At 35.1% G+C, this 24971-nt stretch overlaps 2 protein-coding genes across 3 annotated transcripts; one reads left to right on the forward strand and one right to left on the reverse strand.

Moving 5' to 3' along the window:
- Nucleotides 1-11560: 11560 nt before the first annotated feature.
- LOC137729589 (glycolate oxidase 1-like) lies at nt 11561-15281 on the forward strand. 2 transcript variants are annotated; one of them, XM_068468567.1, is made up of 12 exons: nt 11561-11776; nt 12547-12752; nt 12950-13074; nt 13223-13269; nt 13375-13452; nt 13661-13785; nt 13895-13961; nt 14057-14119; nt 14202-14271; nt 14383-14483; nt 14677-14781; nt 14974-15281. In XM_068468567.1, the coding sequence occupies exons 2-12, from the start codon at nt 12613-12615 to the stop codon at nt 15157-15159; spliced, it is 1107 nt and encodes a 368-aa protein (XP_068324668.1). In that variant the 5' UTR covers nt 11561-11776; nt 12547-12612; the 3' UTR covers nt 15160-15281. The 2 variants fall into 2 exon arrangements, with proteins under 2 accessions (XP_068324668.1, XP_068324667.1); XM_068468566.1 differs by having other exon boundaries at nt 12579-12752.
- Nucleotides 15282-17917: 2636 nt separating this feature from the next.
- Nucleotides 17918-19134, reverse strand: LOC137729590 (protein TIFY 5A-like). Its single transcript, XM_068468568.1, has 2 exons — nt 18871-19134; nt 17918-18504 (listed from the first exon to the last, which is right to left on the reverse strand). Exons 1-2 carry the CDS (start codon nt 19051-19053, stop codon nt 18295-18297), a joined length of 393 nt encoding a protein of 130 aa, XP_068324669.1. The 5' UTR covers nt 19054-19134; the 3' UTR covers nt 17918-18294.
- Nucleotides 19135-24971: the final 5837 nt, after the last annotated feature.

The following is a 24971-nucleotide window of genomic DNA, read 5'->3' on the forward strand; positions in this document are numbered from 1 at the left end:
TAAGTATTACCATTACAGCAGTGAACCTTTCTAGGTTACGTGGTTTCTTGTGCTTATGAGCAATTGATTAGAAATAGCTCTCTCTCTCTCTCTCTCTATATATATATATATATATATGTGTGTGTGTGTGTGTGTTTTTTAAACTCTACAAGTGTTTCCATTCACGGTAGTTGGATATCGAAATAAAAAACCTGAAGTTTCGGTTACTCATCTTTTACACAAGTTTACAATTTTTTCTTGGGTGTGGGTCAATCCTTGACACCTCAGCTTTTTAATAAATCATGGTTTGAAGACTCATAACCAAATTGTTAGAACTCAAATGCACATAACTATATTGTTAAAACTTAATTATGAGTTTTGAGTCTAATTAGGAACCTAATCAAATTGTTAAATTTCAGATGAGTTTTGAGTCTAATGTTTTATTCTCCAATACAAAGATTCAAATCTTAAACTCAAAATGAGTCTTAAGATTTAAGTCTTTCTATCAGAGAACAAAACCGAAAATACATAATCCACCTTTTCGAAATCCAAATATTCTCATAGGTCTAGATTATGTTTTGAACTTATCTAAAAGTCTAATCATGATTAATCATAGAATCATAATGACAATATAGGGTGTATCCCGTGATCAACCTATTGGGAGACATTGAATAACTCGCGTTTCACATCTGACTCCTATTTTATTTAGAAATGTATAAAATTGGAAGCTATCATATATATATATATATATATATATATATATATATTTTTTTTTTAACAAACAGAAGTATCTATACTAAAGAGGTGGGCGAATGGGTCTCATAATAAACTAGCAATAATGTGATTCAAATTTACTTTTAGTGAGAAACGAAGACCTCTTACTTACCGATAAAGAGTAATACTACTAAACCGTATTACCAAGTGAAAGCTATCATATAACTTTATATCTACTAGATTTCATGTGGTGCCTATAAAAATATAATTCCTAAATTAATAAAACTGTAATATTGGATCATTTTATAAAAATAATAAACCGTAACTTTGCTTATCTAGCTTGCTTTCACTTTTCTGGCCACAAAATTTTGGGTGGTGTCTTTGTGACTTGCTTTATTTTAATTAAAAGCCGGGGAACAATCACTCATGGAGATCCTGGCATGTCGTTTGCTGATTGGTTACTTCAATATCTCTCTGTTTCACAATCGAATCATGGAAGATATTATTAGCCAAATAGTCATATTTTATGTATGTAATTAGATTTTGTAGTAACCAAAGGGACAATCCAAGAACACAAAAACAAAAACGAGTTTGGTTTTATTTGGCTAAACTATACACTACTTTCATCTGATTAGAAAATAAATATTTATATACTGCTTCGATCACGGAACGAAGGCAATGATTTAGGGCGGATGCACCTTCTAGAGGTTGATGACTCGTCCTAACTCAATCTTAATCAGTCAATTTATGGGGCTTGCTGATGTTCTCTATCATCGATGAACGATACGAGGAACTCATGATTGTGTTGACATGGACACAGAAAAATTGCTTTAAGTTTCATAATTTTTTCGTCTTAAATTTTGCTTAAAATTGTAAGAAATAAAGGTGTTAAATTGCTACAAACAATAAACAGAAATTAAATATGTGAATATGTACACAATAGAACACAAATAGGAACCCTCAAATTGAGCCGAGGCAAGTGGTGAAGTTAGAAATTTACAACGATGGGTCATAAAACATAAGCTTCCAAAAACTGATCATACTTTTACTTATAATTGCCAATTTATAATTTATTCTGCAAAAAATTCATTCCAAATCAATCAATCAATACAAAAACCCTAAAAATCCCAATGAGCTCAAGGTGAGAAAAATACTAATATGATTGATTTAGAGATACAACCAAGTGAGATGAAGGGTGCATGACCGATCTTTAACACCAGAGAAACTTTAATTTAGGAGATATGAAGTCTGAGTGGAGAAGGGGTTTGCGTGTTTGAGAAATAGCATGCTAAATTTTTTTATCTTTTTTTTTTTTTAAGTAAATACAAAACAGTTTTGGTTTATGTCAATCTAAAGAATATTGATTAAAGGTCTCCTTATTTCATTTGTCTAGCTAGTATAAGGGTCAAACGAAATTTCAAAGGGGGATTTTATATGCTATTAGGTTCTACAACAACCAACTCCCCCACATTGGCTCCGCCACTAGAGGCAAGCCTTAGATGTTCTGATCTTAAGACAATTTTCGCCCCACATTGATGCTTATTGTTTGATGACGCTTGTCTCTCAGGCTACCACTACCTCCTTGTAAAGGAAGCACTGCGATTCACAAGGCTCCTTCGAACCTGAATATGCAGAACTCTTTCAACGAATTATTCTATAATTGTTTATGCCTAAATGATATCCAGTATGTAGAATGCAGTGAATGAATTGAGCGGAAAATCAGGAGTATTCCTGTATTTATAGCACTGAGCCTCTTCAGAAAGAGAGTGTCACAACTCGAAGACTCAACCAATGCATGATTTCGATGAAAGAATTTAATTGATAACTCTTCACATCAATTTGAAAGGGGACGACATTCTTTGGAAAGGAATAGTCATTCCCTTGATATCAGACCCCAAAACAAATTTCTAACGAATATTTAAATCTCTACTAATTAATAAAACACTCATTGTTAACCAAAATCTTATGAAATTATCAGTTTAACCCTATAATTAAAACATAACATGAATAAGAAATATGAGGCAAAAATGTAATTTCACACAACCAAATTTTGCTTTTTTTTTTTTAAACCTCGCATACATATAATCCTAACATATCTCTAATAAAAAAATTAAAAATTAAATATAAAAAAAAGCTTCTCACTCCCACATTCTCTATTACTCTCTTCCTCTCTCCTTCTATTTCAAAAACAAAAATAAAAAATTTCTCACATACTTTCTGTATGCCTATATGTTAGTAAATAATTAAGAAAATCATATTGGGCTAATTGTAATAAATCCAATGGGCTCCTTATTGGGCTATGTAATTAACCTCACACAAAATATTAATTTTTATTCAATTAAAGAATTTAATGTTAGTGTTAGGATAACAGTAGAGAGGACAAGTTTTTAAACCAAATTGTAAACTAAATAATGTATCATCAGGAAGAAGTACGTTAATCAACACTTAAGTAATAATTCAATCATCAACATCCACATCATCTAATTTACAAAATTTAGTCTCCTTATCATTACTTTTTAATATCCAAATAAAAAGAGATAAGACCAAATACACCAGTACGCATGGCTTTGAATCTCTGTTTTCTGTCTCTAATTAAGACCAAATAAACCAGTATACATGGCATTGAATCTCTGTTTTTTTTTTTTTTTTTTGTCTCTAATCCGCCGTTAACATCTCCTCCTCGGTCAATCTTCGTTATAACCCACCTGCATGAGGTACTTGTCTTCAAGCAGCATTTATAGCATTTTCAAGTTCACATCCACACACCCGGCAATGCTTAGCTTTCCCGTTTCCAGAGAAGCCAAAAATAATGGAATATATGTATAGGTGGTGCTATACATATCCACACACCTATGTTTACTTTCTACACAGTTTCAGTTGTTGGGTTGAATGAATTGAAGAAAATCAAAAGACAAAACTTAACAGGGTATGTGTGGGAGGTAAAAAGAAGTGTGTGGATAGCATCACTTTTTATACATGCACGCACACACATCTTCTAGGTTTAACATGCCTAATTAAAATGGGTATCAGTATCGGCCTATTTAGTTGACATAGACACTGGAAGTTTATAATGTCATCAAAATGACTCGTTATTAGGAAAGATTCTTGTGCCAAGGCGCCGAACAAAATATATGGGGTGACTATTTTGCGTGTGCAAACAGACGGCCGTGGTTTCCAAAGAGCAGACCTAAAATTTTCTCCATAACTAAACAATTATCGTTATTGCATTCATATCTCCTTTTATATCTCTCGCATGGTCGCTAAATGTAAGAGGTAGAGATCAAGAAATAAATAAATCACTGATTATACGACAGAATACCACCGAACTTGAGCTAATTCAGTTGAAAAACAAAGAAATAATATCGATGGTGTGATAATCGTGCAAAGTGTGACAATCACTAGCCTCGTAATAATTTGGATAATTTCCTAATAGCATCTCTATTTTTTTGAGACATTGATAGTCTGAAAGATTGATGTAAATACAGAGGAATCTTAGTTTAAGTGTCTTATTCAGCAAACATACCCACAAATCTTAGTTTTAATATCTACTATGTCTAACTAGAATCTTTTCCTAAAACAACAACACTTGTACAACACACACAAATCCATGGGATGCCTTGCTGTCTCGCGATAGTTTTGGTGAGGTTTCGGTGCTTGGTATGTCATTTTGTCTATGAGATATATCAATCTTGAAATTTTTTGTTGTAGTGGTGTGATTTGTGTGATGGCCATATAGGAGTTTAAAATTATTTGTAATTTGTGCTTATTATCTTCAGATCAAGAAATTGGTCACTGGAGCATATGTACCCATTTAGCATCTTTGTAAATGGTTGATTACGATAATGAAATTTTATCCTTTTTTTCAAAAAAAAAAAAAAAACGGAATTGAGTGCCGTATTGGATATTCCAGACTTCACCGGTATATGATATGTAAAATATGAATTACCTAGATTCGTTACAATAAGCAGCCCTGGCATTGCCCCTTTTTTAAATGCAACCACCAGGCGGGCAATACCAACACCATCACAAAACTGCACTCCACATAAATAAATTTTCAGGCTTAGCAAAGTGGCAATATAAAAAGCAATCGCAAAGTTGCTTCAATCGCTCACATCTCTTCTCATCTGATTAAGGCCCCCATAGCTATCCACTCGAATGAATCCATTACGCTTTGATGGCAGAGCTGCAGAAAACGAATGCAATTGTCTGCAGTGACAGTTAATTAAGGGGACTGACTCAGAATATCAAAAAACTATGCAGTAACCTCACCTCAATCCTAATTCTATTCCCATCAATCACAGCCAAATGCAATGGAAGCAAAATAAGTTGGAATGTACCAGTGAAGTGCCCTTGTAGCCACCACTTGCAAGGTCTCCATTTTACCATCCTCCCAACACTCCATATATCCAATTTGCTCCTGCATTCACAAAGTCAATCAGAAACTCATACTTTTCACAGTTTTTCGTCCCACGGTAACCGCAAATCCACACTTCAAACTAGTCCTGAATCACATCGTAATTCTCATTTCTCAGATTTTAACAGCAACCCAACTCAGACACCATCAAAAACACCAAACCCCAGAAAAAAAAATCACCCGTTAATCACTCTCTCTCATCGTAATTCTTTCCCATCTGTATAATATGAAAACCCTTCAAGATCTGAACTTTCCTGCTACTTCTTTACCAATAAAACCAGTCGAAAAATTAAAGATAAGAAAAGTAAAAGAATGGTAAGAATAAGTAGTTGCAGAAGAGCTAACGAACACATACATGGGTGAATTGAGAAAGAGAGGGGTTCTGTAGAAAGGGGAAAGTGGGGGCCGATAAGAGGAGGGTGGCGAGGACGAGAGGGAGAAAGAGTGAGGACTCCTGCAATGAAGATTGATTTTGTGGATGCAAATTTTCGTCTTCTCTTTCGTAGACAAAATTGCACCTACAAAATAAATTACACCTTTGGTCAATGCCAAAAAGCCTCAAAACAAATCCTCATGCGCCCATGATGAATTGGGGGGGACTTTGGCCGAAGAAGCTCCGATGCCAAAGTTAGAATTTTGAGGGAAGAATGTTTGGAGAATTTTGTAGAGTTTTGCAAGAGACTTGGAAGTAGTTTTTTGAGAGAATGGAGAGTTATTTATAGGGATATGGCCGGCCCTATTAGGAGAATAGGGACCGGCCATTTGTGGTAATTTTTTTGGTGTAATTTGTAGTTAATTAGCCATTAATAGATTGATTAGGTAATAAATCCATTAATTGACTAATTAACATAATTTAAAAGAAATGTTTTGGGGGTTACGGAATAATTACCTTGTGGAGAATATAGGATGAGGGTGGATGAAATAGTTTTGAATTTGTTACCTATTTTGAGCACTTTTGACTTGGTTGAGAGATGATTGCCCGCTGCTCGCGCGTAGGCATCCCGGTATGCCTCAAGGGTATTTTTGTCCTCTTCTATCCAAAAATCCACGTGTCGCCTTGTGATTATTTTTGGCTCTATAGGCTTCACTGAAATCGCCACCATCTTATTTCTCAGCTCTGCCGATTCGATTTGGATCTCTTTAATGGCACTAAACAATACGAGCGGAGAAGAAGAAGAAGCTGGGTTTAGGTTCAGATGGGTTTGCGGGATTGGGTTGGCCATAGTTGGGTTGCTGGGTTTATGGTGGAGGAGGGGGCTGCTACAGGAGAGAGGGAGGGTAGAAGAGAGAGAGGCTACTGGAGAGAGAGAGGGTAGACAGTGGAATTAATGAAAAAGAATAGGGGTATTGTTCAAAAAAATTATAATTTTGTGTTCCATAAGCTGGCCAAGGAGAAAGTGGAACGAAAAAATGGATTTGGATCCTCTCCTAAGCTTAGGAGGCTGAGACTCATGAGCAAAGCACACGAGCCGTTAGATTTTGATCCAACGGCCCGTGTGCTTTGCCCAGGAGGCTCAGCCTCCTAAGCTCAGAAGAGGATCCAAATCTTGAAAAAATGACTAAAATTCGTTCCACAGTACAACTCGTCCTAGACAATTTGGAGTAGCAAACGTGGGACGGTGTTTTCCGTCCCATCCTATGTACCAAACAGTACCTATTGCTCTCCAACCGAACCCTTTCATGGCTTATTTGCCTCTTTTCTTTCTTGGGTTTCTTGTCTTGGGAGGTGGGTTGATTTCAGGGCAGCAAAACTCAGATGGGATGATAGAAAGGGAGGACCATTTGGGACTTTATGAAGTTTTGGGTGCCCTTCTGGAGGACCCCAGCTGGGCCCAAGAGCATCCACAACCTTGTGATGACCTATGAGACTCCATGGCCGGGTGTTTAATGTGAGATTGGTGATGAAAATCCTCTAATTTTTCATGTCACAAAGATTCACATTGGCCTTGATACTTTCACCCCTTCTTTCAAATCCTCTGCTTCCCTTTCAAGTTCCATCCTCAAATTACCTTACTTGAAAAATTGGTAACTACACCAATCGCTCTCCCTCCATCACTATTTGGTGCATTATCTTCCTTGGAAACCTTAGCCCTTGTTTCCAATGCAGCTCTCTTAAGAGAAATCCCCCCAAACTTGTCAAAAAATAAAAACTTAAGGGTCCTCTGCCTCTCGCAAAACAACCTACAAGGAAAAATCCCTAGGGAAATTGGTGGGTTGGTGAGACTAGAGCAGCTTGACCTAAGTTACAACAACCCAAGTGGTGACATACCACAAGAAAGTGGAGGGTTGGGGAGTTTGACAATCTTGGATTTGAGCTAGAATGTTCTAGAAGGTCAGGTGCCTAGCTCTGTAGGGCAACTTCAGCTCATCCAAAAGATTGATTTGAGCTCTAATAGGCTCAGAGGAATGATCCTTCGAGATATAGGGCAGCTCAAGTGGTTGGTGTTGTTTGATCTAAGTCAAAACTTGATCAATGGGTCAATCCCAGACTCCCTTTCAGGTTTGGAGATTTTAGAGTGTTGGGTAGTTGAGAAAAACCCAATCAATTCAGAAATTCCTCAGTTTGTAAGGAAACTAAAAATCTCAAATATCTTAGGGCATGTTTGGTACTCTACTTGAATGCAACTTTTTAAACTCAAAAACAATTTTCAAATTTTAGATCTTAAAAACTTGTTTGTTAGAACTATTTAAAAAAACTGAACTCAAGACTAACTAAAAAATATAGTTTATTCTCTAAAAACATAAAAAGTGAGGTTTTAGACGTTTTTTTTTTTAAATTAAACACTCACTTCTTTTCTCTACCTCCTCCCCTCTCACTCCAAATCTATCTCTCTTTTCTTCTTTCTCTCTCCTTTTTTTTTTTTAACCTTTTTCGTTTCTCCTCTAATCCGCTCTCTTTTTTCTCTTGGTTCTTTTTCTCACTCATTTTCCTCTCTATCTCGTCTGAACCTATCTCTTCTTCTTTCTCTTTTCTTCAATCATCTCTTAATTTCTTTCCTCCTCTTTTCTCTTTCTCCCTCTCTTGCGACCTTCTCATTTTAAATCTCTTTGTCTAGTTTAAATCATAAGATTTAAAAATTTTAAATCGCAAACCAATTAAGTTTTTTAGTCTTAAAGAAAATTGTTTTCAAGAAATATTTTGAGAAATGATAAAAAATTTCAAATAAGATACCAAACAAGCCCGTAACTTTTCAGGATGTGAGTTGATTAGCAAATTACCTAACTCTCTTATCTTCCTCGAAAAATCTCAGTGCTCTCTCTCTCTAGACAACAACAGACTCAATGGGATAGTAAGTTTGGGACACTCCCAAGTTTGGATCGGCTGAACCTGAGCAACAACCAGCTGAGTGGGGCCCTGTCACTTCCAGAGGATATTATTGAGAGGCTTGGGAAGAGGTTGGATGTGAGAGGAAATAATGGGCTTTGTGCAATCAATCCATTGTACAAGAAGAAGGGCACTTCGGCAAATCTGATAAGTACCCCTCTTTGTTTGAATGCAAGTGGAGCAACAAATGACACGGCCTTGGCTGGTGAAGAAGAAGAACCAAATGTGTCTGAGAGAATGAAGCCATTTGGTCAATACCCTGTTGAGAATAATAGTTATGGTTTTCTGTGTGTTTCAAATGAAAAGATGAAATTTTTGGTTTTGTTGTATTTTTCCTGTGCCTCTTGTTGTAATGAACACTTATTTTTTAGTTAAATTTTAGGCCAGTTCGATGAACTTGTTTTCATTTGAATTAGCTTTAGCTCATTCATGGGTTCATGAGTCCACTTTGATCTTCCTGGAAAATTGAAGCCATAGGAAACGAGTCAAAGTTCGCATATGTGGGTTAGACTAGTAGAATGTCCGCTTCAGTTTTTTGTCCCCATAAATTAGTGTAATTTAAAATAGAATATCGCATTTGAAGAAAAACTAACAAGTTGTTTAGAGCAACTCTACTCCTTAAAAATGAGCTGGCCCAAAATCCATTTAATCCACCAAAATGAATAGTAATTAACTCTAATGAACAGTAATTGGCCAAATGCATTTCCACTCCTAAAAAATGAGATGGCCCAAAGTCTAGTCCATTCGTATTAAAATATTATTAATTTTTTATAAAATAATTAAAAAATAATTTTATTTTTAACTTTCAGATATGATTTTTAACCAATCTTGTCACGCCGCGTGTCATTATCCGAAAGTACTATTTTTGTGGATAGATTTTTTATCAAATTTTGAACAATCCCGCCACGGAACTTTAACCAATCTTGTCACGCCAAGTGTCATTATCCGAGACTACTATTTTTGTGGATAGATTTCTGATAAAATTTTTAACCAATCCCGTTGCAGATTTTTAACCAATCTTGTCACGTCACGTGTCATTATCCAAAAGTACTATTTTTGTGGATGGATTTCCGATAAGATTCTGAACCAATCTCGTCGCGCCACGTGTCACTATCTGTTTGGAATCCTTTAGAATAGATTTTGATAAGATTTCAACCAATCATGTAGTGCCATGTGGTGTAAGGTGGAAAATGATGGTTAGGTATTTATAAGAAAAAAAATAATAATATTTTATTTTTATTTTTTTGTATTTTTAAACAATTTTTAATAATTTTTATTAAGTTAATTAATCTGGACCGTTGGATTTGAAAAAGATTGAAATTCAGCAGCTCAAAATTGGACAAGTGGCCAACGGTAAGAATTCTGACATTTTTTAAAATGTTTTTTGGTTGAAAATCCTGAACCGTTGATCTAGGAATCAAACAGGCCAGATATTGCCACGTACTAGCCGTTGGGTTTGAAATTCAAAATTTTTTTACCGTTGGAAATCCAACGATTCAAAAAACATGCCGTTGGAAATCCAACAACCGAAGACGCACCACGTGGTCCATGTCCCGCACCCCTTTAGTGTGCCTACTGCAGCGGGGCCCGCCGTCTGTTTGCTGTCGAGAACGCATGCTCACGCGCTTGACGCAAAAAAATATATATATATATATCAGGCCTTCGCTTAGTCCATTTTGGGTCGGCCTACAAACTGGGGTGGACTTTGAGCTGGCCTATTTTCAGGGGTGGAGGGGTTTTTTTTGGTGCCAACCTATTTTTTTAGGTTTTGTGCCAGCCTTTTAGAGAGGGTTGGAGTTGCTCTTATAGAGAGATGAAAAAACGAAGAAGCCTTCTAAACTCAAGTTCAAAATTTGTCTCACCTAGTCTATATATTTTGCAGGCTTTTGCTGGCAAGATCAAGCATTGAAGAGATGCCTTGAACATTTATAAAATTATGACTTTTACACCAAATATTTGTTATGCAGTTGGGACTGAATCTTATAAGCAATTAAGCATAGAAGAAGAGGAGCAAAGGTGTAGGAATTGCAGTTGCAAGGAAGTTGGGCTGGGCACTTGATAGCATGGTAGAAGAGAAAGGCTTCCCTTTTCTTTTTATAATTTTTTATTGAACATCCAAATTCAAATGCTTGAAAGTTGAAACTGTCCAAAAGCTGCATGTACTCCGTTCCTTATGCAGCTCCTTGTGTCTCATACATGCATCACATAAATTAACAAGAACAAGGGAAAGCACCAACAACAACAAATTTTTATCCTACTAAGTGCGATCAGTTATATGAATTTTTAAACGTAAATTATACAACTACGCTCAGTTTTGCGTCAATCATTCCGATAGCAAAGTATTTTTGTTTCATTTTTCCACTTGCACCTGGTGTGGGCCTTCAAAAGAAAAAGACAATTAGTGGCGATTAGGATGACCATTAATAAAATGATTGTAAAATCCAATTTTGATAGTAATGCTGCACAATCATCACCTCATTAGCAATACTTTCTTTTAATTAGGGTTAATATTTATTAAAATTTTCTATATACATGGGTTGCAGAATGTTTGATTCCACATCTGTTTCTAACCAAATCTTTATTTATAAAAAAATAAAAAATAAAAAAAATTTTGCACATGTAATTGTGTGATTCTGTTCTGTTTGCTGGAAATGTCCTATAAGACAACATCATACGATCTCCCAAGGGGTGAACTGCATACTGTGAATAAGTCCCAAATTTCTCTGCCCCTTAATTTTGTGAAGTGAAATTCTTATTAGTTACTAATCACACCGTGGCACCGAAAATTCACTCATATTATCTTATGATCAAAGTTTATACAAACAAAAAAAAAAATAATAGACTACACGACGTGATTTGCTTAAAATGCAATTTTTTTAGCACAACTCGGTCAAAAATAGAGAATGTAATAATCCTCCGTCAAAAACTTAACAAAATAAGTTACACATGTATAAATAGCTCTATTACTAATGACAGTGATATTTTTAAATTCTAATTATTATTTTTTCTAAATATTATTAACCCATAAGATTATTATTTTGCCATAAATGGGATGAGCATGGAGGAGTGAGAGTGATGCTCACATTACCATGAAAACAGATTGGTTTTACCATTGCTCTCACCTTGAAAACCCAAACCCACTCCCCGTTCTTATCTGATGCTTACGTCTTTTGTCTTCACCCCTTCTTTATTATTTTCTCCAATCCCTCCAATCACTCTCTTTCTTTTTTTGCAAAAAAATTGTATATCAGTATCCAAGTGGGAATTTGAGTGTTCATTTTCCTCTCCTTTTCTCTTCAGCCACCATTTTCTGCAGCTCCTCTCTGTTTCTACAATCCCACAAGGTGTGTTCTTTTGCTTCACAGTTCATCCAGTTTCATTTTACTTTATTTTTTGCATCTGGGATTGCACTCTTTGATGATTTTTTTTAGATTATTTGATTGAATTTCGACTTGGGTTTTGATTGTTTTGATCAAAATCATGTATGATGTATTACAAATGAAATCTTTTCTTACTGTTGTATCGAAATCAATGTTTTTCTGAAGTGACATAGTAGAGTTCGAGACATGAGTGCAACAAAGTTCGATTATTTAAATCCGATACTGGTGTTTGGATTGTTGGGTTATTGTTAGATTTGTTCAAAGCTTAATCCTGATTTTTTTTATTAGTGAGTCTAATCAGAAGTTTAATTAACATAAAAAGCCCCATCAGTCTAGGATGGATCACCAGTCATAGCTTATGAGTTCGATCGTTCATAGCCCCCCTCTGTTATTGTAAATGCTTGGGATACCGTCACCTTAGCTTTCCGGTTGCAAGTAAGTTCTTCGCCAATCTAAGATGGCCCAAGAATGTATTGAAGTTGGCGATCACATCCCCTGAAGTTAAAATCTTGAAAGTCGAAAAATTGGAAGCCAATGGTTTCATGGTTGTACTATCCAAGAGTTGATATCTCAAGGCCTAATTAGGCAGTGGGGTTTTTCTCATTCCCCTTTACTAGTTTGCTTTTGTTGGTTCATAGTTTCTATTACCATGCACCTAAAAATTAGGATAGCTTTTTCGGTGAATTGTTTGATTATCTGAAATCGAAAGAATCTGACATAACGTAATATTCAAGTGATTTTCGTTCACTACTCAAATTTCCTTCAGAATAGCGTGGGGATAGCATAAACAAATTGCAGAGATGGTGGAGATAACCAATGTTTCTGAGTATGAAGCCATTGCTAAGGAGAAATTGCCAAAGATGATTTACGACTACTATGCATCTGGTGCAGAGGACCAGTGGACTCTCAAGGAGAATGAACGCGCATTTTCGCGGATTTTGTAAGCTCTTCTCTTGCTTTTGGACTATCATGTCAAAAGTAGTTTTTTCTGTTTTTGTTTTTTGGGGGTTTGGTTCTCATTCCCTTGTAAAAAAAATCAATTGAAGTTCTTATAGATGTAAGCAAAATAGACTTCTGTGTTTTGACTTTGGGCATAGATTTTTGTGTTTTGATTTTAATTTTTTTTTTATGGACCAGGTTTCGACCTCGTATCCTTATAGATGTAAGCAAGATAGACTTGAGAACAACTGTTTTGGGCTTCAACATTTCGATGCCGATCATGATTGCTCCAACAGCCATGCAGAAGATGGCTCACCCTGAAGGTATAAGCTCCTTCTATAAGTTGCATTAAGAAATTTAAGTTAACTTAACAGCAGTTGGAATGAAAAAACGCTCTTTGAAGTGTTATCTTTGCAAAGTTTTTCCTATAAAGCAGGGATAGCTAAATTTGATTTGGTAATTCTCAATCAGGTGAGTATGCAACGGCAAGAGCAGCATCCGCAGCCGACACAATTATGGTTTGACTTCTCATCATTGATTTAAATGCATGGCTTGTTCAACTTATATATCAATGATTTGAATGTGTGGCTTATTCATCTTATATATGCAATTTTGGTTGTTAGACACTGTCATCTTGGGCTACTTCCAGTGTTGAAGAGGTTGCGTCAACAGGACCTGGCGTTCGCTTTCTCCAACTCTATGCAAGTTTTGAATTTTCCCTTTTGTATTTGCTAAATTCACTCTTTTAACATACTGTCTTAAGATCTTTGACCTCCATTTAAGTGGCCTTTGTGCGTAATTTGCATTATTAAAGCTAATAAGGGCCTAATACAAGTAGATACTTTCAAGGTTCTCGTTTGTCATGCGTTGTAAACCTAATAGTCAATGATTTCTTTGGTTCTTGTTTAGGTGCACAAAGACAGAAATGTTGTTGCACAGCTTGTAAAAAGAGCTGAGAGGGCCGGTTTCAAGGCAATAGCTCTCACTGTGGACACTCCGAGGCTTGGGCGCAGGGAGGCAGATATCAAGAACAGGTGAGCATTGATTCAGAATGGTATTTATAAAACTAAGAAAGATAGTTACGAGAAACATTTTATGTTGTTTTATTATGCAATAAAATCTCACTTTAAGGTCCTTCAACAGATTTGTTTTGCCACCAAACTTAACATTGAAGAACTTTGAGGATTTGGATCTCGGAAAGATGGATAAGGTGGATGACTGACCTAAACAACTTTCAGTATCAGACAATAAGTAACTTCATATTAATAGAGACATTTCTTGACCGTTTTGGTGATGAAATTTCAGACCAATGATTCTGGACTTGCATCTTATGTTGCTGGACAAATCGACCGGTCTCTCAGCTGGAAGGTAATGGTTGCTTCAATACATGATAGTTGAAACATTTAATGTGCAGTAAGATTTCAAACGATCTTCTTGGCCACATACGCAGGATATACAATGGCTTCAGACAATCACCAAATTACCAATTCTTGTTAAGGGTGTAATTACTGCGGAGGATGGTAAGCAACCATATCCCTGACTCCACATTCCAAAAGAAAACCAAGTCCCCTGCTTGGTCTATTATTGATAGTTTACAACAAATTCAATGATGCGTGTGCTGAAAAATGTAGCACGACTAGCTGTACAATATGGAGCTGCAGGAATTATCGTCTCCAACCACGGAGCTCGCCAACTCGATTATGTCCCTGCAACTATTATGGCACTGGAAGAGGTACATTTGCTTCATATTTTCTGCTTTTATCGATTTTTTAAATGCTTCCGAGGTTCTGAAGTTGTTGAGTATTCTCTTCAACAGTTCGTATTCTTGAAACTTTAGTCATTCTAAATTCCAAGTCACTTTCTTTGGTGTATAGAACTATAAATCGTAATATTCTAAATCATGGTTTTGTTGTAATGGCTTATAGGTCGTCAAAGCCGCACAAGGCCAAATTCCTGTGTTTTTGGATGGTGGAGTAAGGCGAGGAACGGATGTTTTTAAAGCTCTGGCCCTTGGCGCATCGGGCGTATTTGTGAGTAGAGCTTATGTTACTTGACACATACAGCAGAAGCAAGATACTGCAGCTATGATTCATTCCTGCCTCTAATATCTGTTATATTAAAACAACAAATTTGAAGCAATGCCTTAATTGCCACAGAACCGTATAATTAATTAATTAGCCTACGAGTTCTAATTTGATACTTAAAACCTCAATTTTGCTCAGATTGGTAGACCGGTGGTGTTCTCGTTAGCAGCAGATGGTGAGGCTGGTGTAAGGAAAGTTCTTCAAATGCTTCGTGACGAGTTTGAGCTAACCATGGCGTTGAGTGGTTGCCGTTCGCTGAAGGAGATCACGCGGAACCACATTATAACTGAATGGGATCGTCCTCGCATTGCACCGAGATTATAAGACGATCACATTTATCTTTTGTGCAATCATTGAACTGTCAATTTTTTTTCTGTCTTGAACTAAATATATTTGAGAACTCAACTTCTGTATTGGGAATAAAATGGCAGTCAATATTGGTTTAAGTTTTGTTTCTGCACCAAACGGTACTTTCCTTCTTGGACTACTACCAGACCAGACCGAAAGCAATGGTTGGCAAAGACCATGTGTTTGATTTTTTAAACTATTAGTTTATCCTCTACTTTCTGGGATTAACTTATGGGTGATGTTATCCACACTTACTTTTTTTACCTTTTACATAGCTGACTAGAAGTTGAGATAAGGAGAAATGGATGAATAACATTAGGAGAGAAAATTTTTAAACTGTATAGAAAACTGATTGTCTTTCTGAAGTTGACTGAAAGTTGAGATGAGTGAGAAATGGATGAATAATAGTATAAGAGAAGGGAAGTGTTATTGGCAGTCCAAAAATCTTATTCTACACTCCTCACAAGTGTATTTTTCTTTCCAAATATAGAAAGTGTGGAGTGTAGAATGAGATTTTTGGAGTGCCAATAACAATTCCCTAAGAGAAAATCTTTAAACTGTACAGAAAACTAACTGAGCATGTCTTCTGAAAATTGAGACAAAATTCTTAAACTGAAATTAACATAAATTGTGTAGAAAGTAAATAGAGGTGTGCACCCTAACTTATAAGCAACCGACATGTCAAGGTGATCGTATACCAACTCAATCGTAGATTCATAGTTCTTCATGTGTTCTGTTCTCTTCTTCTACAGGGTTTAAAATGCATCGGTTTGAAATACCCGCGCATTACATACTCCCTTTTTTCCTGAGCAGAGCCAAAATAGTGGACCATAAATTTTTTGAAGTTGTTTGAGAGGCGGAGAGAATCCAAATTCCAAGGGGGTGATAAGCATGAGAGGGCTGATCCAGTTCCAAATAAGTCATGTCATGTCACCTCAATTATCCTCACAGCCGTTAATTAAGCGTAAAAATGAAGATTAGTAAAAACATTTAAAACGTTTTTGTCTCTTCAATATTACAGGCAAGACGGAAAAGCAAAAGCTTGATTCGCATAGAAAGTTTGTAACGTTGAAATGAAGGCATGATAAGAAGCTGCAACACTTAACCTTCTTTAATATTTATTTTATCTCTTCCAGTTAGACATTTTAAATCGTTTTAATCATGGTTACTGTTTTTAACATTTTTTATAACATTTTTGCGACCTTACAGTTTTAACGTTAATTACTGTCCAACAATAAAATATTCGGTAAAAAACATAGATGATAGAGAGCTTCATTTTTACAGAATTTCATATTTAGAAAGTCTCCTTAGTACTTCTCATAAAACTATTTCCATCTCTCTTCGCAAAAAAAAAGAGATACACAACCAATCGGGAATATGTATGAATCCCTTGTATGAATGCTAGTGGTAGCAAGCAAGCTAATCCCCATGCCTTGTAACTTTACAAAACCTTCCAGGAAATTACCATGCAAATTCGTGTGAAAGATACTCGTTTCCATCTTTTCTTTAGCTCCAATACCATTTGACAATATTTTTTTTCATTTAGCTTATATATACTGAGACATTTGTCAATGGTGGGCTGAAATTGGCATGACCTTGTTCAAGATTATAGCTCAAATTACAATTACGTATATGCAACCTCTGTCTTTTATTTGATTTAAAAAAATATCATTTGAATAAGGTATTTTACAGTGATTTAGGTTAGTGTGAAACCTATAGATAGTAATCAAGTATCTTGAGTTTGATTTCTATAACACTATTGTTACACTAGTGTGAGTTCAATATATGTGTATCACTAGGGATGGCAATGGTTCGGCTTGGAGACATAAAATGCTATATCCACCCCATAACCACAAAAATTAACTATTTCCATAATCGCAAATTATCCATCGGGGATTATCCATAATCATACCCAGGGGTAACAAATTCCCCATCGGTTAACGATTATATCCATCTTCGTCAATACCAAAAATATATTCATTCAATTGATGCATTATAATATAATATATATTAATTTTGTCATTATAATATAATAGATACATTGATGATGTTGGCTAATCTTTGATCTCTCTCATAAGCACCATTGAATTCTCATTGGTTTTGACTCAAAACTTGTGAACTTTCCCACAAATGCAACTTTTGGTATCAAGGTATGGGGTGCGGTGAATATACATAATTATTATATATAAATTATATTATATATAATATATAATATTCCGGTCGGATTCGAGGACGGATACGAATCAGGGACCCCTATAACCATATCTGAAACCATAATTGAATAATATTTTCGGTTTCTCCCCATATCTGAAATATAACCAAATTTTCATTCCCAAATCCATTCCATTCGGTGATTATCCACGGTTATTGGGTTGGATGGTTTGAATTGCCTTCCCTATACCACACTCATGAGTTTGATATATTGAACTCATGAGTCTAATATATTGAACTAATGAGTTCAATAAATTTGTATCACACTCAAATTTTATAGTTCACTATAGAAGTGTGATTCCTATATGAGTTTAATATATTGATATCATACTTTTTTGTTTTCTGACCTACTGTGGAAGGCCTAAGTATTGTTGTACTAGAAGAAGAACAAGAAGAAAGCATTGGCATAAAAACATCTAACAAAATAAAATATAATGTATATTGCATAGTTACACTGATACTTTCGTCAAATTTTTGTTATATAAAAACATCTTAAATATTCTTGTTTTCTTAGTTGGTTAATTATCATCCAATGAAATTAGTGAACCTTGTCGAAATTGGTATATTGTTTGAATTTTTGCAATTTTTGAAAACATATTGTATTCTAATGGTTTATTTGCGTAAAAAATGAAAATTATTAGCCATAATGGATGTAATCTTCTCAGTCATATCATCTCCCACCCACATCAACAAAAGAACAACAAATGAAAAATGTTTTGCCATAATCCGATTAACACCATCTAACATTAAAGATCTAAAATCAACCCAAACAATGTATATATGATGTCTCCCACACGATGATTAGAAGTGCTTAGAATTAACTAATTTACAGAAAGCTCTCTTCGATCAGCCGATCTCCATCTAATTTACGTAAATAATAAACTTGACGTGCCTTAGTTCCTAGTGATGGTATGGAGATGTTGCTTGATTCCGATGCTTTCTCTTCTGCAAAAAGCTTTGGAGTGATCTCTTCAGAGACGTGCCAGCAACTGGGCTACCCAGCGGAGACATAAAATTTGGTGAAGGTGGTTCTGATGATCCATTTGGAGTAAATGGACTCTTTACCCTCTCTTCCATTTCTTTGTTTGCAAGAAAAATGATGGATCTGGCCTGCAAAGTACCAACGAATTTAATTAATTATTGGTTTAATTTAATAAGTTATTAGAGGATAACTATTTATTGATATGATTAATATCTGAATAATACTTGTACTTCTACTTCCCCCTTGGGAAGATGAGCTCATTCATCAATTAGTGACTCAAATGTATTAAAATAATCGACTGTATAGATATCAAATAATATATTAATGATGAATCATTCGCTTAATTAATACGTTTCAAGATTAATAAATTGACGGTTTCAATCGTTGATTTTATTCAATCAAGATATGTTATTCGCAAATGGAAAATATTTGTGACTTAATATCTATTTGGCTTGCTAGATCATCTTAAACTTTAAAGGAAGAACGTGACGTACCTGAAGCTCTGTAACATCACGAACGCACATCATTCTGTTGTAAAAAATTGTCATCTGCTGCTGCTGCTGCTGCTGTTGTTCGTGCGGTTCTTGTTGCTGGGTTTCATTAGGGTTAGGGAAGCTGGAATCAGCAGAAGGATGATGAAGCTGAAGCTGAAGCTCCAGATTGCAGTTTCTCCTCATGGTAATTTAGGGTTTGGAATCAAGGTTACTACCAAACCAAGAGACTGAAGGATGATAATGAAGATTGAAGAGAGAACAAATGAAGATCGATGTGGAGTGGGTTTTAGATCGATGTGGAGTGACTTTATATATAAAACTATCATATTCATGCGGACTGAGAAGGGCCCCACATAAACTTGACTAGAACACTTCAAACACGAAACGCACGCACTTTACACCAAGATACTGTTTAGCGGCGAAAAAGCTGCTCTTTTCATTTAATCACGTGTATCATGATTTTTAAACTTGGTTTTTCCTTTAGGTCTCATCATTTAATTCTATTTGTTTATACAGTAATATTATGTGGGCCTATTTTTGGTGGACTCTATCATTGTGACCCGTGTATATTGGGAAACTTCTCAATAATTATGTTAATTTTGTGAATACAACTGCAATTTCTCTAACTTATGAATTTGACTTTCATGGTCTGTATCACTTAGTGGACCAAAAAATTAACAGTTAGATTTTGCATAGAAAGAATTAATGCATTTTTCTCCAAGTTAAATATTACATAAAACTAGCTAGTATCAGTGTAGCAAGGCCCCCTAATTTTTTTTTTTTTTGAACAAAAGATAAGGGAAGGGAGGTGAACTTAGCTTCACAATGGACTAGCAACGTGATTTAAATTCTCCTTTGCCTTTGGCGAGAATCAAACGTTTGACCTCTCACTTATAAATGAAGAATAATATCACTGTAGTACTAAGTGGGAACCCCTAATTTATATCTAACAAAAATAACTAATTAATGCACTGCTACGATATTTTAATCTTTAGGTTTGGTTTTCACAAATGTTATATTTTATATTTTCAATCCAAATCATTCGATTTTCATAAAATTGCTGCATACTATTAAAGAAAATTTGATTCTCGTCGGATTCTTTTTGTGAGGATCATGGAGATCTTTCAATCACATTCGTTCATCGTATATCGTGCGGTAAAAAATTAGTGTAAATTTTTTTTATTTAAAATCGAATATAAACAGTACATGACAAAAACTGATCACATGATTTACGATGAACGAATGTAATTAAAAAATTTTCCAGATTCTCACGAAATAAGAGGATCCAGCGAGATTCTCTCTTATGAATTTCCACCGCTTTCATATTCACTCACGTGTTCTTTCAATAGGTACCATTTTCCACATTGTCAACATCAACTTGCCTTCCCCGCCATATCTCTTTTCATTTAGTTAGTATTTTTCAACGCATGTTGCAAGTAAACAACAAGGATTACCGATCGGGCCAATAGATAGGAAAAAGACAATGATGTAAAATACCAAACTGGAATTGGGACTTTGAATTTGGATCTATGCCTGGCTGCTTGTCGGCTTGATTACGCTTGAACCGCACACAGAAGTGCTTTATATTTATATTTATTTATGGAATAATTTCAGTTTATTATTTTAAAATTTTTTGGATTTCAACATTTATTACATGAAGTTTTTTTTAATCCCAGAATGATACATAAAATTATAATTTTAGAACAATTTTATACATCCGTTAAGCTTGCTGATAAATTTGCCGTTAACTAATGATATGACATATGTGGACAATGACTGGACGTCACGTAAATATTAAAAAAAATAATAAAAAAATAATAAAAACTAAAAAATTAATAAAAAAAAAAGAAAAGAAACTTTGTCTTCCTCCTCCCTCTTCCCCCGCACCTTCCTACTCCCACTCCATTTCCCAAAACCCCACTTCCCTCTGTAAAATCCCCAAAACCATGTCTAAATCTAAACCCACCTCCAGATCTGTCCTATGCACCCTCACCCTCCCTCTTCCCTGCACCCTCTTACTCCTACTTCATTTCCCAAAGCCGCACTTCCCTATGTAAAATCCTCCAAAACCATGTCCAAACCAAAACCCACATCCAGATTCGTCTGCTTCACCCTCAAGCTCCTACTCCATTTCCCAACCCCATCAAATCCTCAGAACCCCAAAACCCCGCCGCAGGCAAAACTGAAGACGGAAAAGCAGCACCGTCAGGAGCGATTCCGGCTTCGACATTAGGAGGAGCAGTGGCAAAGAATGGAAGAGCGAGAACGGGAGGATACGGCGTCGTTGATGGGTCTGCGTGTTAGATCTGGACCTCCGATAGATGCCTCAAAACGTAACTTTTCAGATCCAATGGTGGTGGGTCTAGGTGTTCGATTTGGACCTCCGATTGACGACTCGGAACAGACTCAGTACCAAGTCAGCGTTGTGGGTTCGAACTGGAGCTTCATGGGAGCAGAAATGGCGGAATCTAGGGACAAACCACATAATTTTTTGAGGTAACAGGCTGTAAAAAGTTGTGGGTCGGCGAAATTCGAGAACTGAGAGCATCCTAATGGGGACTTTGGACCACATTTCTAGCCTTTCATCTCTAAGGCTAGCAATTTCTTTTCTAGTATAAAATCATATTACATCTAGTCTCAAAAAACAGTGAATCCACAAAAAAAATAGCAACTCATGTAAAAAAAATTATACCACTCTCCATTCATTTGCGAAAACTTTTATTTTATTTTATTATTATTTTAATTCTTTTTTCTTACTTATTTTTCTTACAATTTCGTTAATTAATGATTTTTTTTAAATTCCATAAGAATGAAAATTTCAAATTAATTTAATGTTCATAGGCATTGATAGGTGAAATTTTCAAATATTTTTTTTTCAAAATTGTATGATACTAATTTACCAATTGATGCTAGGTAAATTGTTATGTTATACGTGAAAATCAAATTATTTTAGAGGGCGAAGTAGAGGTTTGCTTATTTCAACGAATGAGATTGAGATAAGGGAATCTAATTCAACGAACGATTCATAAGTGATGAAATCTAACTTTGTCACAATTTGAAATTTTTAGGTTGAAGGGTTCATAAAAAAATTTAAGATAGCACGTCCAAAAACCAACTTAAGAAAAACAAAAACACAAAAAAAAAAAAAAAAAAATCATTAATTAATTAAATTACTACATAAATAAATATATATAGAGCCTTATATAGAACCGGAAAGATATAGCTCCCCATTGGAAGAGATTATTTAATAAAGCCCCAAAAATTTTTCGAAACTCTAAAATGGACTATATCCATCACTTTTTCAGCCCCATATAGAGCTCCTCACTAGGGATGCTCTGAGTTACTTATGTTTGAGCTAAAAATTGGGATTCTTTTTCTCATTATTTCTTTGTAACATGTATTTCCTGCTAGGCTACTATAATAATTTATGAAGTCCTACTTTAAAAAAGTTCATTATTTAAAATCTTTTTTTTTTGCCACAGTAAATTGTGCATGATATAATATTTTTTAAGTGTTATATATTGCATTATTTTTCTAACCAAATTTAAAGTAAAGTTGATTACTGGAGTACTTCTTAACTTTATAAAAAAAAATTGTGCATTATAATTTTTTTGGGTAATTTAGTTGTAAATGCAACTTGCAAATAAAGGTAAGCTTAGCTAGAGACCCACGAAAGAAGTGGATGTTTCACAAGTAAATTAATTAGTATTGCGAAAAATATTCTAACTATTTATAAGTCATTGTAAAGTTTAATATGTTACTATGTGGTTGGACTTTAATATGTAACTATTGGTCTTATCACTTAAAAAGACAATCAGGATTAAACAATATTACCTCAAAAATAGAATTTAAGAAGCTACCAGAAGTCAAAAATAGAATTTAAGAAGCAACCAGAAGTCAACTTAAATTATGACATCTAGAAGATGTCAAATTTTTTTTCGTTTAAATCATGTTGTCTTTTCACCATGCCTTGTACTACTGTACGGATGAGGATTATCTACTCTCCTAATCTCTCTACTTTTTTATATCCTTTTATTTGAACGGTCACGCTTAAGCCACGTCAACATCTTATTTTGATTTTTTTTTATAAAGATAATTAGACAAAAAGTAATGTGTGAGAGGAGGGGATGAAAGGGAATGAGAATAAGAGGGTAGATAATCTTCATTCCTACTGTACTAGAGAGTATTAAAGGTTCCACATCATTAGTTAGAAAATTAGATAAATAGTTGTACAAGTTAGTAATATAGTTAGCAAATTTGTTAGTATTTGGTTAGAGTTGTTAAGTTTTTTATTTTATAAAAACAGAATGTGTAATCATCATTGTTTTAAGTTAATATACAAGTCTCATATTTCTCTCTCTAAATTCTTTATGGTTCATTTTTCCCAGTTACTCTTTCTTCTCCATTTTCTCTTCGATTCTCAAATATTTCAATGTAGTTAACAGAGAGAATATATGAATAGTGTTTCCGTTTGTATATTTTATGGTGTTTATCTATATGTATAAAAAAAAACATTTTAATTATGTTTGTTTTTGTTAACCCTAAAAACTACTTAGCCTATGTAGTGTACAGATCGAATAACTAATAAGCTAACTACGTTATTTGGTTGAATAGGTGCGTGCCAACTCCTTGGTTGAGCTCGGCCGGGGAGTGAAATGTATGTTAATGTGGCGTTGGGCGCGCTGATGACTTCTGAATCTTGCGACTGCGGCTGAGGAAGGAACACGTCTCGGTCTTTGGGTTATAGAGCCTGAAGACAAGACTGCTAGTTCTGTGAAGTTCACGAATCGTCGGGGCCGAGTTCAGCAATTGTAATTATATTTGTGAGAATATAAGTGCGCCGAATTGGTACAAGACTGTAAGGACATAAGTGCTCGAAAGAGATGTGTGTCTTAATTGTAAATATGGTTCAACTGTCTGAATGCCGAACTCTGTCGCCTTTCAATGTGCCAAATGATAAGTAACCTAGTGAAATCTCACTTCGCCAAGAAGGCTAATGAGATGACCTTTTCCAACAAGGACTCAGGAAATCCTTGTTGACCGAGACTTGGATAGATAACCAGTCGATCTTGAAGCAGTGCTGTTTATCCAAACTGAAAGTGCTCCTCGGTCGGCTGATTCTATGGCTCTAGTGCTGTTTATCCAAACTGAAGATGTTGCCGATTGCCAAGACAATGTTGTTTATCCAAATTGAAGATATGTTGTTGGGAAAAAGGGTAAAATAAAAATCTCAAGATGTTCGAGAGGTCTCGCCTAGAGCAAAAGTTTGCGCATGGCAGATTTGTGTGTTGATTTGGAAGGAGGCTTGAATAACGCACTCCCCTCTCTATTTATAGTAGGAATTCCTTACGGCAGAAGTAGAGTTCCATTCAAACTTCAATTCCTTGATCAAATTCGAAGAGGCTTCGGCTAATCCTGGTCTATATAGGATTATGAATCTGGCTTTATTATCACCTAGATTCAACCCTTGATTATTGGTATCTCCCCTTATTCGAAGTATAACTGATCTCTGAGGATTCCTTATTACACTAAGATTCGACCGTCTCTCTTATCTGGATGAAACTATTTCCTGATCGGACTCAGCTGAATTCTATTGGGCCAGGCTCTTATTGGGAATATTCTAAGATTCCTAACATCCCATACATGAGCTCGGCCCAAAAATGTTATTTGGGTCCAAACAGATTTTTTTTTTTTTTTTTCACTCTAGCATTGCTAATTTGCTATCATTAAAAATATACATTGTTGTGAATAATGCTCGTTTTTTTATTGGTCACTGAATGAATTTTTTTTTCTTCAACAAACGATAGCATTACTGAGTTTAACAGTTAGTTGTTATGGAAAGGAGAATCAGGAAGAATCAAATCCACACCATGATGCATAGACACACTACTGCGGTAAAGCATCATTTGTAATGGAAATTATTGAATCACGTGACCAAAACAAGCCATGAAGAATTCTGAAGTTCTTATATTTTTTTTAATTCTAATAGGTAATTTATTTGTGTAATTTCCAGGATGGATATAATATTATTCATTAATGATAGAATATATAAGAAATAAGCATAGTCAGTCTTATCATCTCCCTCATCTACAAAAGAACAA

Source organism: Pyrus communis, chromosome 3, assembly GCF_963583255.1.
Source record: "Pyrus communis chromosome 3, drPyrComm1.1, whole genome shotgun sequence".
Classification (NCBI taxonomy): Eukaryota; Viridiplantae; Streptophyta; class Magnoliopsida; order Rosales; family Rosaceae; genus Pyrus; species Pyrus communis.

What these genes read in the sequence shown, in the direction of transcription:
- LOC137729589 (XM_068468567.1), top strand. Translation starts at nt 12,613, where the DNA reads ATGGTGGAGATAACCAATGTTTCTGAGTATGAAGCCATTGCTAAGGAG. An exon ending in CTATTATGGCACTGGAAGAG is followed by an intron (nt 14,484 to 14,676) that starts GTACATTTGCTT and finishes AATGGCTTATAG; the next exon opens with GTCGTCAAAGCCGCACAAGG. An exon ending in TTGGCGCATCGGGCGTATTT is followed by an intron (nt 14,782 to 14,973) that starts GTGAGTAGAGCT and finishes AATTTTGCTCAG; the next exon opens with ATTGGTAGACCGGTGGTGTT.
- LOC137729590 (XM_068468568.1), bottom strand. Translation starts at nt 19,053, where the DNA reads ATGAGGAGAAACTGCAATCTGGAGCTTCAGCTTCAGCTTCATCATCCT. An exon ending in GTGATGTTACAGAGCTTCAG is followed by an intron (nt 18,505 to 18,870) that starts GTACGTCACGTT and finishes GGTACTTTGCAG; the next exon opens with GCCAGATCCATCATTTTTCT.